We start from the raw sequence: 15,936 nt of genomic DNA, 5'->3' as shown, positions 1-15,936 counted from the left end.
TAATTAAAAATTAAATCGAAATCATTCATTTTCAATTACCATTACTTTTACTCCTGATATCTAGTAAATGTCACAACCACTATCGATAACAATATCACCTTAACTTATTACAAAGAAAAATAAACCCATTATCCAAGTAACATAAGTATCATCAGCTAAATCAGATTCATAGAGTTTTGTCATATCTCTTCTTGTAATTTCGATTTTCTACTGTTCAAAAAACTTAACAAGTTTTTATTTAGTTAAAATTTCCGTCTATAAATCCCAGTTTTCATAAATTTAATCTAAACTTTACTCCTTAAAAACAGCTTATATAAATACGTTTACTTATTCTAGCCCTATTGATCTAGCAAGTTATTTTTAATTATCTGGACTGAAAGACGAAAAAATATTAAAAATAAGTTATTTTTATATTGGAAATGCAACCACAGATTAATCTAAGAATTAATGTTCGCTACTTTAAGATAATACCAAACGATCATTATGAACAGGTTAAAACGACTAAAGTTTAATCGATGGAGGACTATTTTTACTTCCTGGTAAATCTGAAAATTATGAAGAATTTAAAGCTTTAAGATTTAATATCTAATTATGCATGTCAGAAATTTAATTTTATAACTCTCCAATAGCAGAGTTATGAGAACTTCTTGGCGACTATTCAGAGGCACTTATCGACTTAATCTGAGATGTATTTTTAAGCATATTAATCTCACCTTGTTAACTACTAACAGCTATTTTAAGAGCGTTACTAGCATTTTCTAAGGCGGAAATTTTAACTTCTAGTAGATCCTAATTAATAATTTTTGATGTCCCTAACATAGTCTAATTTTCCTATAATATCCTGTATTCTTCTTAAATGTTATCTTTTATACCGTAGATTTCGTTCAGTAAATTATCATGCTCGGCCTACAAATTTTAAAAATTCTTTTTCAATTTTGATTCATTTTCTTTACTCTAGATAACGTCTTTTTAGACATCTTTAAGTTTCTAATTTTATTATTCTAACTCTTAATTTCTTTAAATAATTTTTACATTCTCAATCTAATTTTAAGTTTAAAGTTATGTCAAAGCCTATTTTAAATCAAAGTTATTCTACTACAATTTTTAGGTTTATTCTATTAATTCATCATTTTATTATGTAAGAACTTCAAACTTTTCATTTTCTTTATTATTTTAGTTTTAAACCTCATATTTAAGTTCCTTGATTTGCTAATTAAGCTAATTTATATTATTCATAGACTGTGTTTGAATCTGTTGGTTTTATTAATTTAAATACTCCACTTAAGTTTTTAAAGAATTATTTTATTGTTGGTGTGATGAAAGATTAGATACAAGCTGTTACTGTTACACTTTAAGTATTTATTAATCAGATATATGTTTCTCAAATTCAGAGATACTTTAAGATTATTTTTCGTTCGCTTTGATTAACTACTATTTGAGCTAAGCAATTGTATTTTCTTTAAGTAATACAGTGTTATCGAGTTACTATTGTACTTCCTGAAATTGGCGAATTGTTTTAACTTGGGTTAATATTTTATCTTCTAAATCATTTTTTAGACTATTATCTTACTATAGTTGTGAACTATGTTATTATTTTAATGTTTCAATACTTTATTTAATACAAAAATTATCTTCTTTCTATAACTATAAATCTTAGTTAATTTAAAATAGTTTAGTTTACTATTCTAATACTTTATCTTATAGCTACTTATTCTATATTTTTATTTATTCTTATTACTAAGTGGAACCTTATTGTGACTATTCTTATTGTTATAATTTATTGTTCAGAATATTTATTTTATCTTATTAAGCTTGTAATTAACTGATATGATCTTTTTGTTCCGTATATAGACCACCCAAAACTTGCTCATAATCTAAACACTTTTAAGATAGTTTTTATAAATCTTATAATTATAGTTAGTCTTAAGATACCAATTATTAATTCCTACTCTCAAGTTACGTAACTTGTTATTCAAACTGTCTTAACTACGAGGTAAGATTATTTATCATCTATTTATTTAGTTAAATAGTTTATTTTACATCTAATATCTTCGATGATTGATCAAATTAATTATAGTCTGTCTAACTCATTTTTGATTTTAAAATTTTAAACTAATAGATTTAATTAAATATATTTCTATTAATTATTAAGGCATTTATAATTTAATAATATTAATAATATTATATATTAGTATTATCACTTCTTTTTTAATTAAATGCCATTAACCTTTACTTTTGAATTTCCTGCATTGCTTCGTACCTCATCGTCAACAGCACCAAGTTTTTAGTTAGGAAATATTATAGCAAGAAACACACTGTAAAGATCAAGATTATCGTCAGATCTTTAGGAAATGCCTTTGGAATTAGGTCAGGCTGCAGAGTTCCTAATAAGTGGATAATAGATTCCATCACATTTATAAACAAAACTGTACAATCTAGGTCCTAAGTAATAGAATCTGACTGTTTAAGAAGCCCTTTAGCAATTGTCTACACCGCCAAGGGGATCTTGTTCTTTAGTCGGTATAACTTCAGATTATGAAAATTATAAATAGATTGACATTCCTTCATATTTACGTATTTTAGCTGAAGAACAATTATTAACCAAAGCAATCGCTAGATAATATGATATTAAATATTTATAAGAAGCTGGTATTGATTTGTTATAAATTTATAGCTAAGATGAACTAGATAAATTTAAAATCAAGCTAGATACATCTAATGCAGCATTATATAGATTGTCTGATGGACATTATGAAATTTTTAAAGAAATACCAACAAGTATGAAAGGTTCCAATATTTATGTTATGGGTGTGGAAAAGGATGAAAATAATGAAAATATGCTCACTTCTGTACTTAAAGGAGATGAATTTGAAGAGTATTAGTTTGATGATGATGATCAAAGTGTTTATACGGTTTATTTAAAGGTAAATCTATCAAATGATAAACTAGTGCAATCAAAATCTTTTTTAGATTATGATAATGAAGTTTAATCATTAATTCAACAAATTTAAGAAAATCCTGTTATTTGTGATGATTCTATAGTATAAGATGCAAATTGTGGTATTCTTACTCTAGGAAATTTCATTAATGCAGGTATATCTATATAAAACGAAACTTTTAAAACTACATAAAATATTTAGTAATAAGTAGATCTTAAAGGTTTTCATGAATTTTTTAACATTTTGAAAGATAAGCAACCTGGTAATTTATAAATTCAAGGCTCATCACCAGATATATTTTATCATTAAATAACCTATATAGTTAGTTAAATGAGATTAGAGTTAAATTAGTTATAAGATAACACCACGTTTGATTATATCGTTAATAATTAGTATTTATTAATGTTATTAACTGGAAGTTTTTCTTAAAAATTAGGGTATAAACATTTTTTAAGATCATTATTTACTGCATTTCTTAATGATAAATTTGATACTCTATAATTCATTGAAGATCTTATTCATCTTCATAATGGTATTTAATAAACACTTGATACCAGATTAGCATTGGCCACTAAAAAGTCATATATATAAAAATCTCAGCATCACTCTATCTCCAGTTCTTACGCACTATGGGCAGGATCATAATCATTATTGTAATATTAAGTTGATAACAATATCGAAAGCTATAATTAAATTGTTGATAACATCTAATATGTTTTTATTAATCCAAAAGACTCAGAAACAAATAAAGTTAATATTACTGCTAAAAATTCAATTAATGCATTAGCAGTTAAACTCAATAATTAAAATAAACCAGAAGCAGTATAGAATTTTACAGATCATATACTAGGCCATTATTTGCATTAAGATAAACCTTTTGATGGGATAACTCATCCATTTTTAGATTATGAGGAAGCTTCCTTCGATTTAAAAGCAGTGTATGTTTATTAATTTAATAATTTTAAATAATAACCACAATTATCTTTTAAATTTGATTAAAACTAGGACATTCCTAATTATTCTAGTCTTAATAACTTATATAAAGAGATTAAATATAACTAATCATTAAGGATAGTTTAAGTTAATAAAAAATTTATGGGGGTGTTACCAGTCTCAAATATATTACCTGATGCTAAAATTACATCAAATAAAACTGAAATGTTGTAAAAATTATAAGAATATGGTTATAAAGTGTTACAAGAAGAATCTGAAAGTGAAGATAATAATGATATTTAAGATATTCCTAAAACATACTTACCATCAATGTTAGAGGTATAAAATGGAGAAGTTGTTGAATTTGATGACAATATAGATATCATCATTCCTCATATTTTTATTGACTTGCTTAATATTAAAAACTTAACAGATTTCAAATAACAAAGTGCAGACAATTTGTAAAAATTTGGATTTGATGTTAAAGAGTTAGCTTTATTTTTAGACTTATATGAATTTGGGCATAATATTTCACCGTTTCTTATATTTGATAGTCAGATTGGTTATTATTATGTACCTGCTTATTTTAATTAATTAAGTAATCTATTCTCAGTTAAATCGCAGCTTTCATAAGCCGATATAACTAAAATTTTATCAACTTCTCTTTAATAAAAATTTGATTAGCTGTAAGAAGAGTAAATCATATAATCAAATATTATGACATTATTAGATATTAATTAAGTGTATAGAAAATTAGCTTAAGCAATCAGGGAATATAAGACGTAAAACTTCTCATGCTTTAACATAATGGGACGTAAAATTTAATCAATATTAGACCAGAATAAATATATAGAAAAATTTAGATCGATCCTTAATTATCCAGAAGGATTGATAGACCTTTATTATCCCACTAATCAAGATAAGTAAATTATATTATAAGAAAAATCTGAATTTAATTTGTACAAAAACAAGAATATTGCTGATATATTATAATTAAAGCCTACATATATTTAAGATTTTTACTAATAACATGAAAATATTTATAAGTTTGCTGCTGAAAATTTGGATATATTATGTGATATGTTAAATTTTGAATAATTTGACGTATTACATGTAGATTTTGAGGTTAATTCTAATAATTGCTATTTAAAGGATGATCCATAAAAATAAGAATCTAAGGCATTCACCGATTATCATTTATCAAATAGTTAATCATATAATTTTCAAGAGTTACAATGCTAGTAAATCTTTAAGTCTGTTAGCGATTTTCCCAAAACTGATCTATTAATTTTATCAAGATAACGAGGTTATTAGATAAGTTTTTTGCTTAGAACAGGGTTATTATCACCCGATGATGCTAAAATCAATGTACAAAAATTTTATAATTATTAATCGGCACAAGATATATTTTTAAAGTACAAATGTCAAAATAGTATATCAGAAGAGAAAAATATATCACTATAAAAAATAACTGAAAATTTTATGTCTGCTCCATTATTTAAAAAATATACTCTATTAGAATAAACAGGTAAAGAGCCAATATATGATATATTCGGAAGAATGCTACGAGCATCTGCGCCATATGGATCTCCATAAATGCCGCCGAATACACCAGCTTTATTAGATACTGAAGCACCTCCACCTCCACAGGCAGGTGGTGAAGAATCAACTGTAGATGAAATAATTAAATTTTGGACAAAATTTAATAATTCATTTTTTAGTTTAGACTAAAATAATATTGATTCTCTTTTATCGCCACTATTTGCCTTAGAGCAAAGGCATGTTGAAATAATCTCTTAATTTGGACCTGTGACTAGCTCCTGTAATTAAGAGGATAAAATGCTTAATTAATAGAAAACTAATACTATATAATCTTGTAAATGTGCTGAAACTAGTTTTGTATTTTATCCACCATCGAATAACTTCATGCAGTTAGAAAATTTCATGAGAGGAATTTATTATATGAGCCCATATTATTTGCCAAAGGCTCAAAGTGCAGAGTTAGAACGAATATAGTCATTTACAAAAACATGCACATATGCAGTTTCAGTTATTTGTTAGCTGCTTAGAGATGGTTTGGATAGATTCTGCGGACTGCCATCTTTACAACCTTAGGCTAGACCTGCTCCAGTTTGTTTTACAGAAATAGTTAACGCATATTTTATACAGTAAACTATGGTTGGGACATTTAAGCATATTTTTGACTAATGTACGCCGTTAGCAAGAGAGTTGCAAGGTAAATAAATACTGAAAGAGTACATAAGCAAAATGAACCGAGAGATAGATTTTAGATAAACTAGAAGTAAAATTTTAGATATTGTTATTCATAGATCTCGGCAGTGCTAAGGTGATAAAATAGCTATATCTGAAGTCCTTAAAAATGCTGACTTTTGGTAAGATTCATACTAGCTTGTTGATAAGGTCACAGAATTATCCCCATTAATAGAGATCATCATTTAAGCACATCCTTTGCTTAATATTCTTTCATATGGGGAAGCATCTGATGAATCTGCGGTTTAACCTTTAGAAATTCATAGATTTTTGTCGTTAGGTCATTTAGGAAAATAAGAACTGGAAGAAAGAAGGCTGGAAGATTAATTGTTACTTAAGAAAGAGCAAACTGATGAAATATATGAAGAGCTTGTCAAAGCTTAATCTGACCTTAAAATTCTAGAATAAGTAAATTATAAATTATAAACCGAAGCATATCATACTCTAAATTAATTAAAAAGCATTGATTTACATGATGAATTTTGTGATGTTTATGCTACTCTTGTTAATGCTAAATGGTCAAAATGTTGTTATTAAGATAAGAAAATTCATTAACAGACTAAAGTTAGCCCAGACTAAATGATAGCTGCTGGTTTTGAAACTGGAGGGCCAGATATCAATAAGGTAACAAATTGGGCTAATGGTGAACTTTCTTATCTATCTGATATCAATGCTTTAGGCTATGGCGATTATGTATGGGAGAATTCTAATTTCGAAATTAAGAATATTGTAGAATTTGACTGAGATTTTTGCTATTTAATATTATGTATGGGGATTGTATTTCTTCTTATTTGATACCAATAACAGCCAACAGTATTCATTAATTAATTGAAAAAAAAATTAATAAATACTTATAATATTATTAAAACGATCACAACCCGAGTACTGCGATGACATGTTTACCACATGGTTAACCAAGCATGGTGATACCAACGACATTAGTGGCACGCTCCTTCCAGACTGGCATATCAATAGTCCCATAACCGGCAATAAGCTCCTTAGATATTCTCTAAGCTTCTTTGGTGAAAGCAATCATAACAGTTTCTGATTCCTAGCTAACAACCTTTTGGACTAAAGCAACATCATCCTTGGAAATTCTGTCAGTAAGACCAGAGTCAAGTATAACGTATTCAGGAATAATATTAAGGCTGTGTCTAATAGCACCATCTGCTGCCTTATAATATCCAGTCATAAGATGAATAGGTTTGGCATCAACTGGAACAACAACAATCTACTTTTGTTCGGGTAAATCAGCAACTGCTTATGCTACAAAGTTTTACAATTTATAATCACCAACTACAACTAAAGTATCACAGTTCTTGATAGCATTGTTAATAATCTATAATGCCTCATCAGAAACAGAGTCATTAACAAGCATAGGATAACAACGTCCTTAATGGAACTCAGCAGCTACTTACTAGGAAATATCAAGATCTCTGTTATTAGAAAGGATTGCTGCCTTTTAGAAATTGACTTCTCCAGCAACAGTATGCATAGAACCGCGACGATAATAAAGTTTTTGTGGGATATAAATAGCTTCACACATTTGAAGGAATAGATTTAAAAATATATCATCTATTATATACATATATAGATATAAGTTATGATTTTATAAACCACAACTTAGTTATTATTATCTTTAGTATATTCATACTATTATAGTTGTTGCAAATGATCATAAAATATATTTATCTTTACATATATATAATAATTATAAGTTATGTTAATTTGGTTATTAATTCTAAAATTTATTACACTAATAATAGTTTTGACGAAATTAAAACAATAAACAGAGCTATATAATTCACAAATTATTAATATATGTTCTGATCATTTAATAAAATAAATTGGCAATTTCCTTAGCTTACCTAATAATTAAGACAAGCTTAATTTTAAATAAATGTTTAGAAATATGAGGATTATGGTGATGCTATAAATAAGAGTAAATATGATACTTAATCAACAAATAAATTCACAATTTTAAATATGTTACTACAGATTTCAATGCACTCAAGTCAAATTAAATTTAGTCCTGCTTAAAGATCAGCTTCAAAAATATTATCTATATTATCTCCTGAAATAAATTAAACATCGTCGTTAATACTGTTTTTAATAGGACTATATGAATCGCTAATTTGTGTAAGTGTTAATTTTGGTGTCAATTTCGACAAAGATAAAGTAGTTAATTTTTATTCCTCAAAAGGTATCGCATACTCCATTAGTCTTTCAGGAGCTTTATATTCATAGTTTTATAATATAAATTTATTACTTAATTCTACTATAGGTAGAAGTGGTTTATATCTTAAAGAAAAATCACATTTTGGCGGCATAATTAAAACATAGTTTAATTAAATATATGTATAATAATTAGTAACCTCACCATTGGTAATCTATCCACTTTTTAATAGTGGAACCTGAGTTATTAATGCATTAGCTGGTAGTATCCGACTGTAAAGGTTTCCTCATATCATATCCATCTTCTGTGTTCCCATAAAATCTGGTTATTGTTCTAAATAGAGTATATCCTAAATTTTTATACATTTAATTAGCTCCCATATTCAATTATTTAACAAAAAGATCACAAAATGAGCACTTATACAAATTCCCAATCTATTCTAAGGAGTGCATCAAATTAGCTGCTAATTTTTATTTTCTAGATGCAGGAGCAATAGTAACCGCTGAAACATGGACATGATATTCATCTTTAGATAGTGAGCCTTCATCCTTGCCAATCATATAACCTCTTACTTAAGTTCCAACTAATGAAACAAAACATTAAGAAGACGAATGAACCATATACGTCGAATAAAAATTTGGGCTGAATGTTGCTGTAAACTTATCATGATTAATGTTATTATAGGTATACATATGATTTGGATCCATAGGTTGATAAAAGTGGTCATATTCCATTTTAGACAAACATAGTATATTAATTATATATAATATTACTTATTTCTAACGGTCATTTTTATAAATCAATAACCAAAAACTATTAATAAACTATAAGACAAGAAGTACCTCTCACTTTGCTGCTTATTATACAGCAGTAATCATAGTCAATAAATATGCTTCTATGTGCACTAACCCTATTTATGCTCCTCTTAATCTACAATCAAATTCACAAGCCACGGTACTATTGAAACTACACAACTTTGCATTTTCACTAAAATCATCAATTTTTTTCCAAAATTTCATTAAAACTACTTCTGGTGGCACGGCTAGCTTCAAAATATCAACCAAGCCTACTCTAAAATCATTATCTAATTGCTTACCTTGAATAAAATAATTTTAAAAAATTTCATCCGCTTTTTATTCCCATTTAGGCAAGGTAATCTGCTTTTAAACTGATTAAGCCTATGCCAATAATAATAATCGTCTCAAGTCACCTTATGAATATTCTATTAACTTATCCTCGTCTTCTATTTTTCCTGGAAGTGATACCAAAACAGAGTTAAGTTCATCTTTATTAAAAGATCTGAAGCGCATTTAAAAACACCTGGAAATAATAGGTGGAATAAGCCCAGTTTAGGAATTACAAAACATAATTATTTTACAAGTTTTTGAATGCTCCTCCATTAATCTACGTAGTGCTTACTACGCTAAAAAAGACAGTTTGTCAGCTTCTTAGATGAATATTACTTTAAACTTTCCAACAACTGGTGCTGTAGAAGCAGCCTCTTTTATAACAGAAGAAACAATTGATTGATCATGAGGTGAAAGTGAGGGATTCAATTCTACATGCACAGATGAAGATACAATTGGGACTTCAAAGTCTTAATCATTGTGTTTATAAGTTAATGTAGATGATGCAAAACTTAACGAATTTAAATTAAAAATTTACTGTAAATATAAAAGTGCTCTTGTATGACGACCTGACCCAGAAGGACCTGTAAGTAATAAATGAGGAGGATTATCTGATGTTGACAATGCAGAAAATATTGGAGTTGAATCATTATTTACTAACTCATCAAAAGATTTAGGTCTAAACCGATTACACCACATTTGCAGTGATTAAAATTATAATATTAAATATTAATTAATTTTATTTAAAATAAATTTATCCTTATTATATAAATATATAGTAATATAAATATTTTAATGTTCGCATGTTGTCGGCCATTAAAAAAGATTGATAATGAGGAAGACCCTAACTAAAATAATACATTAACAATCTACTAAGTATCTAAAACTGCTTCTGCAACTCCATCCCCATAATAATTATCTTCACCTAACATTAATAAGTTAACACCGATTAAATATACTTAGTAGCTTAGATAAACTTCATTTTCAAAAGAAAATGATCGTATATCAAAAATTTCTCCTAAAAAACCAAAGCAGTCAATATTTGGTATAATTTCCCCTCCATTGCGTGGAAGTTAACTACCGCCTAAAATTCCTAAAAAGCAAAAAACCGCAGAGGAAGAAGATATATTACTTTACGAAATGGCATTATTACAGACAAAGATTTAAAAGCTCTAGCTTAAATTGTAAAAACTAGATATGTATTAGAAAAAATCTGATAGATTAGAAAATATGCTTTAATATAAAGACTAACTAATAAAAGAGTAATAAATAGTAATATCAGATTTAGAATAACAGCTTCTCAAAAATACATAAGGTGAACTTGTGCTTTTAAATAATGAGTTAACATTAAAAAATTAGCTACTAACCAATGAATGCAATGGACTGTTAGATGATAATGATCTTCTAAGAGAGTCTTTAAAAATATAGCATGAGATTATTTGAATCACTCATCCATTAAAATATCCATATAAATATCTTTGGTTGATTTTTTCTTAAGAATATCAGGATTTATTAAATTTCCTTATTCATCCCGTTACTACCCTTGCATTACCAGGTTCTGCACTGTAATTTTTTATTCACCCCTTTCATAAATTTTCTCATCGATAGATCCTTTTGCTATTAATTTATAAATTTAAACTTCTTTAGTTTAACCTAAACGATGAACTCTATCTTGAGCTTATAAATCTTGAGTCGGGTTCCAATCTTATTCATAAAAAATTACATTATTAGCTCTAGTTAAATTTAAACCCAGTGATCCTGCTCGAGTACTTAACAAAAAAATAAAAACTGTATTGTCTGTCATAAATCTATCAACAACCTGTCTACGCTCAGCTACTGAATAACTACCATCTAGTCTAACATATATATATCTTCTATAAGTTAGATAATCTTCTAAAATATCCATCATCTTAGTCATTTAGCAATATATTAAGCAAACCTAGTTCTTAGAATATAAATCTTTCAATAACTAATCTAACGCATTAAGCTTGCCTGATTCTTCTATTAATTAAGAAATTCCGCTACAAAATAATGGTTAGCTAAATGACTATTAATTAATGTATGCTTTAATATAAAAACTATCCTTATCACAATAATCAAACAAATATTTCTATCTTTTGAACCAGTAATTAGGAGCCTTAGTGTATAAATATGGATTAAACCCCAAGCATTTAGGCGTATAAACTTAAAACAACGCATCTATATGATTTTTAATTATAATTTACTACCCTTAATGTTCGGTACAAATATCTTATTATTATTTTAATGAAATAAATGTATCTAAACAATATTCTATAAATTATGTAGGAACCAATTTGGCTAAATATTTTAGATTTAAATCTAATCGTGTATAAGGATTAATATTATTTATCATACAATCAACTAAAGTTACCATCAATTAAACATCATCAAAATTTAAACCGAAAATTGTGAAAATATTTTTGAAAATACATGAAAAATTGAAATGACTATTTGCTACTTGTTCAGTTTAATATCTAACGTCATGTTCATATTCAATAAACTCTTAAAATATAAGTTATGGTATTTCAAAGCTAATAAATCTATTTTAATCGCTTCTAATTTCTTTTTCAATATAAACATCTCTTTAATAGTCATAATGCGGTTAAGACAAAACTAACTCTGCAAAATCATTAAGTTATTAAGTCTCAAATTTGATTTTTGGTTATTTATATGATACCTAAGTTAAAATTGTGGTCTCAGAGTCTGCAATAGATTATTCAGTTTCGCTTTCTAAATCATTTTGATCTAATATTTCTACAGTTCTGTGTTACTAATTCATCATCAAAATATAAGGAGACTAGACTAGATTTCTTTCAAAAATCTATGGATGATTAACAATCTTGCGCAACTACATAACTACATTAAGCAACTCATTTTCCGATCCTGAATTAAATAAATCCTAATATTTTAATTTTTATTTTATGCCTTGATATAACTATCTTTATTTTTGAGTAAGATTGCATAATATATTGTTTTCTTTCTTTTCTCCTAGTTATTACGCTACATCCTTTTTTTCTCTGCGTAAAACAAATGGCGATAAAATTTACTATAATCTTTATAATTATTCTTAATTTAATTTAATTGGACCAGTTTTTTGAGCTGCAGATTCTATATCCTTAGTAAACCATTCTGCAAAATTATCCTTGGACTAAAATACAGTTGGTAACGCAAAATGTAATAATGACCATAATTCTGATAATGTATTCTAAATAGGTGTACCTGAAAGAATAATTTTTTACTATGATCGGATATTCATTAATGTTCTCCATCTCTTGGTTTCAGAAGATTTTATCATTTAGCCTTCATCTAAAACAACAGATATCCATGGAACTTTGTTCAAATGCTTAATATCAGAAACCGCTAGAGAATATGATGTCACTATAATATGCAATGGGCATTTTTTCTAGCCAAATATTTCGCTGGGTAAAAAATCTATATTAACATCGTTATATTTATCTAATATTTAATTTACATATACCAAATGACTCCATCCTTACCTAATCTGTTGTCTTTATTAAATTGAACCCCAATACGGCCAAACATTAAAATCAGGCGAAAATCTTTTTAATTCCTAAATCCAATTATTTAATAATGAATTAGGAGCGATAACTAAAAATGGCCCAAAAGTTCCTTAGGTTTCAGCTATATGAAGAAAATATGTTATAATTTAAACCGTTTTACCTAGCCCCATTTAATCACATAATAAACATGATAACCCTTATGTATACATATGAGATAGCCAGCTAAATCCAATTTTTTAATATTCCTTTAAAACACCTTTAAATAAAGTAGGGGTTGATTAAATCTTGATATTTAATCCATTCTCTTATACTACTGGTATTAAATCAGTAGAGGATGGCTAACCGGTAATTTCTTTTATATACTATTCAGTCTCATCCAATTTTTATTTTATTGCTTCTTGCTATTATAAGTTGACCTACTGTATTTATGATTTATCTTTTTTTTCTCTTTTTACATTTGAAAATACTCTTTTAACGCCAGATGACTTTGTTTCGTTCATAAATCTTTTCTTAATTTGTTCTATATCATTGTACATTTTTCTACTTCTCACACATTCTGCATTAATAGAATTAGCATTCTTGTTACTTCTATATCTTTTTACCAGCCTTGATTTGGCAGCCTAAGCAATTTTCTATAAATTTCTAATAATTTGGTCGTAATATGATCTATCACGATTAAAATCATCAAATATATATTCTTAAATTTTAATGACTTAGTTATTAGAACATATAACATCATGCTCTTAATCTAAAACATCTTTTATTTATTATTTTGCCTTTGGTCTCGAAATAGTAATTTATGTTGAAACTAGCTCTAATTACGGTTCATAAGTTTTCTTTAACTTCGAAAACTAAAAAAGTGTGCCTTAATTAGAAATAAGTGAAAAAACAGACTCTGGTAACAAGCATGAAAAATGTTTCGGAACAATTAAATTTGAATAATCATAGTTAAACTATTTTTAATAGATTTCTAATAAGTAATTCAAATTTGTTTAGCTTATATATTATTAACAATTTAAATTAATTTCATAATTATTATGAGAAAAAATTTAACTGTGTTTATCATTATGAACCTCGTCTATGAAATTTTATTTAATACAATACCAGCATATTGAAGCAATAATCTATTGTACCAAAATAAACAGTGAATTTTAAGCAGTAAGCTAATCAAACTCTACATTTTAGCAAAACTACTTTTATTCATTTTCAACAAATTCAGCTTCAAAATATTCTGCATAATCAGGTGGTAAATTATCATTTGAAGATAATAAAATCTGAGAAATATCTATTTATTCAATCAGTTATAACCAGAGAATTATATTAAGTTAAAACATCTCAGGCTCGAAATATCTTGCTGACAACTATACATTTCCTCCATTAATTGTAGTGAATGTTAAATCTTAAAACTCTTTAGTATTACTTGACCATTCTAGGATCAAATTAACTGTTTCACCTATTGCTAATTTTTATAGTAATGCGAATGCCGACTGTTAGTTAACTGCCTAAAAATCATAAATAGGTTAGATGATATGTTTTATTTATGAAAAAATAAGCTTAAGCTGTTCTTCTAAAAATGGATCATTTAGCTATGGCATAAGATTATCAATTGCTAACGTCTCTAAAGCATCTAATCCAATATTAATTAATTATTCATTTAATTTTACTTATTTATTTGAAATACTTTCTTTATAGCAAAAATAATCTTGTTCTATCAATTATAAATTCTCTTATTTACTGAAATTTAATGCTTTAGTAGCACTTTACAAACATTCTTCGTAAAACTTATCATCATTTTCCTGTTAATTTTTTTAATAAACCCGCGAATTTGCTAAAATTTCCATTTAAGATAAACTTGCAGATAAAAGTACTTCATCATTATTAAATCTGCTAAATGGATCATTTGGTTTACTCATTTAAGGCAAATCGAAATTTGAACAAATACTAAATTATTCATATTATTTAAATTGTTTTAATTATCTTATAGAATCATTTAAATCAGTTACATCAGGATCTTTTTTTATATTATTTGAAGATAAATAATTATTAACTTCGTCATATGTTAACCCTACTATATCTGAAAATGGAAGCTAAATATTATACGTATCATAACTTTCTTCTGGTACTAAAATTTACTATCTCATAACATTATTTAAATAAAATTAAAGTTAATCAGACATTTTGTGGAATGAAAAATATAATAAATATTATTAAATAATAAATAAATCTTATTAAGGTCTTTCAATAATCGAAATTATTATTGTATCTAAAGCTGTAAATTAAAAGATGCCGTCATTACATTTATTTGATATAGCTTGATAAGTTATTTATATGTAGTATTTACTAAAATATTATTTTAATATAATTTGTTACTTTTCTTATATAATCCGTTATTAGTAATTCATTTGGTAAGTATATTAAGTTTATTCATTTATTAATTAAATATCTTTTAGTTGTAATTACATTAAAAATCTGTGCATCAGCTTTTAGTAAAATTTTATTTATCTAAATTAGTTAGTATTTTAAGTTATAAATAAACCTATGAATGAAACAAAGTAACATAGTTAAAATTATCCAGGTATTAATAATTGAAAACTAATTAGGAAGTTTATAATTTTTAATAAATAATTATTAAATTTATACAGCAAATTATAATATTACTGAATCATTAATACATTAATTGGCTTATATAGATGAAAATAATTTAGTATGACATAATTTAATATATATTAATCCAACTCAGTCATTAAATCATCAGTTTCTTGTAATTATTGAAATATATTTATAAGTTAATCATAATTTATTAAGAGCATATGTAAAAAATTATTACACTATTTCAATATTTAATAATTTTTATGTCATAGCAGTTTAATGATAATATTATTTTTGGCAACTATTGATAATACATAAGTTGAAATTTTTTATTTATATTATAATAATTTGTATTTACT

General features: G+C 26.3%; 7 protein-coding genes across 7 annotated transcripts; 2 read left to right on the top strand and 5 right to left on the bottom strand. All coding sequences in view use genetic code 6, as the record gives it.

Moving 5' to 3' along the window:
- Positions 1–21: 21 nt before the first annotated feature.
- Positions 22–2,091, bottom strand: SS50377_25685 (uncharacterized protein; the record flags this gene model as incomplete). The annotated part of the gene is made up of 1 exon (XM_067909516.1): positions 22–2,091. One exon carries the CDS (start codon positions 2,089–2,091, stop codon positions 22–24), a length of 2,070 nt encoding a protein of 689 aa, XP_067762272.1.
- Positions 2,092–2,216: 125 nt separating this feature from the next.
- SS50377_25684 (uncharacterized protein) lies at positions 2,217–6,887 on the top strand (the record flags this gene model as incomplete). Its single annotated transcript, XM_067909515.1, has 1 exon — positions 2,217–6,887. One exon carries the CDS (start codon positions 2,217–2,219, stop codon positions 6,885–6,887), a length of 4,671 nt encoding a protein of 1,556 aa, XP_067762271.1.
- Positions 6,888–7,014: 127 nt separating this feature from the next.
- On the bottom strand, positions 7,015–7,689 carry SS50377_25683 (GTA-2-like protein; the record flags this gene model as incomplete). Its single annotated transcript, XM_067909514.1, has 1 exon — positions 7,015–7,689. One exon carries the CDS (start codon positions 7,687–7,689, stop codon positions 7,015–7,017), a length of 675 nt encoding a protein of 224 aa, XP_067762270.1.
- An 830-nt stretch (positions 7,690–8,519) lies between these two features.
- On the bottom strand, positions 8,520–9,053 carry SS50377_25682 (N-terminal acetyltransferase complex ARD1 subunit; the record flags this gene model as incomplete). The annotated part of the gene is made up of 1 exon (XM_067909513.1): positions 8,520–9,053. One exon carries the CDS (start codon positions 9,051–9,053, stop codon positions 8,520–8,522), a length of 534 nt encoding a protein of 177 aa, XP_067762269.1.
- A 111-nt stretch (positions 9,054–9,164) lies between these two features.
- SS50377_25681 (Replication factor C, subunit 5) lies at positions 9,165–10,145 on the bottom strand (the record flags this gene model as incomplete). Its single annotated transcript, XM_067909512.1, has 1 exon — positions 9,165–10,145. One exon carries the CDS (start codon positions 10,143–10,145, stop codon positions 9,165–9,167), a length of 981 nt encoding a protein of 326 aa, XP_067762268.1.
- Positions 10,146–10,241: 96 nt separating this feature from the next.
- Positions 10,242–10,889, top strand: SS50377_25680 (uncharacterized protein; the record flags this gene model as incomplete). Its single annotated transcript, XM_067909511.1, has 1 exon — positions 10,242–10,889. One exon carries the CDS (start codon positions 10,242–10,244, stop codon positions 10,887–10,889), a length of 648 nt encoding a protein of 215 aa, XP_067762267.1.
- Position 10,890: 1 nt separating this feature from the next.
- Positions 10,891–14,901, bottom strand: SS50377_25679 (SNF2 family helicase; the record flags this gene model as incomplete). Its single annotated transcript, XM_067909510.1, has 1 exon — positions 10,891–14,901. The coding sequence occupies one exon, from the start codon at positions 14,899–14,901 to the stop codon at positions 10,891–10,893; it is 4,011 nt and encodes a 1,336-aa protein (XP_067762266.1).
- Positions 14,902–15,936: the final 1,035 nt, after the last annotated feature.

The sequence above is a fragment of the Spironucleus salmonicida genome, chromosome 6 (assembly GCF_000497125.1).
Source record: "Spironucleus salmonicida strain ATCC 50377 chromosome 6, whole genome shotgun sequence".
In the NCBI taxonomy this organism is placed as follows: Eukaryota; Fornicata; order Diplomonadida; family Hexamitidae; genus Spironucleus; species Spironucleus salmonicida.
This window is presented reverse-complemented; position numbering and strand designations above follow the sequence as displayed.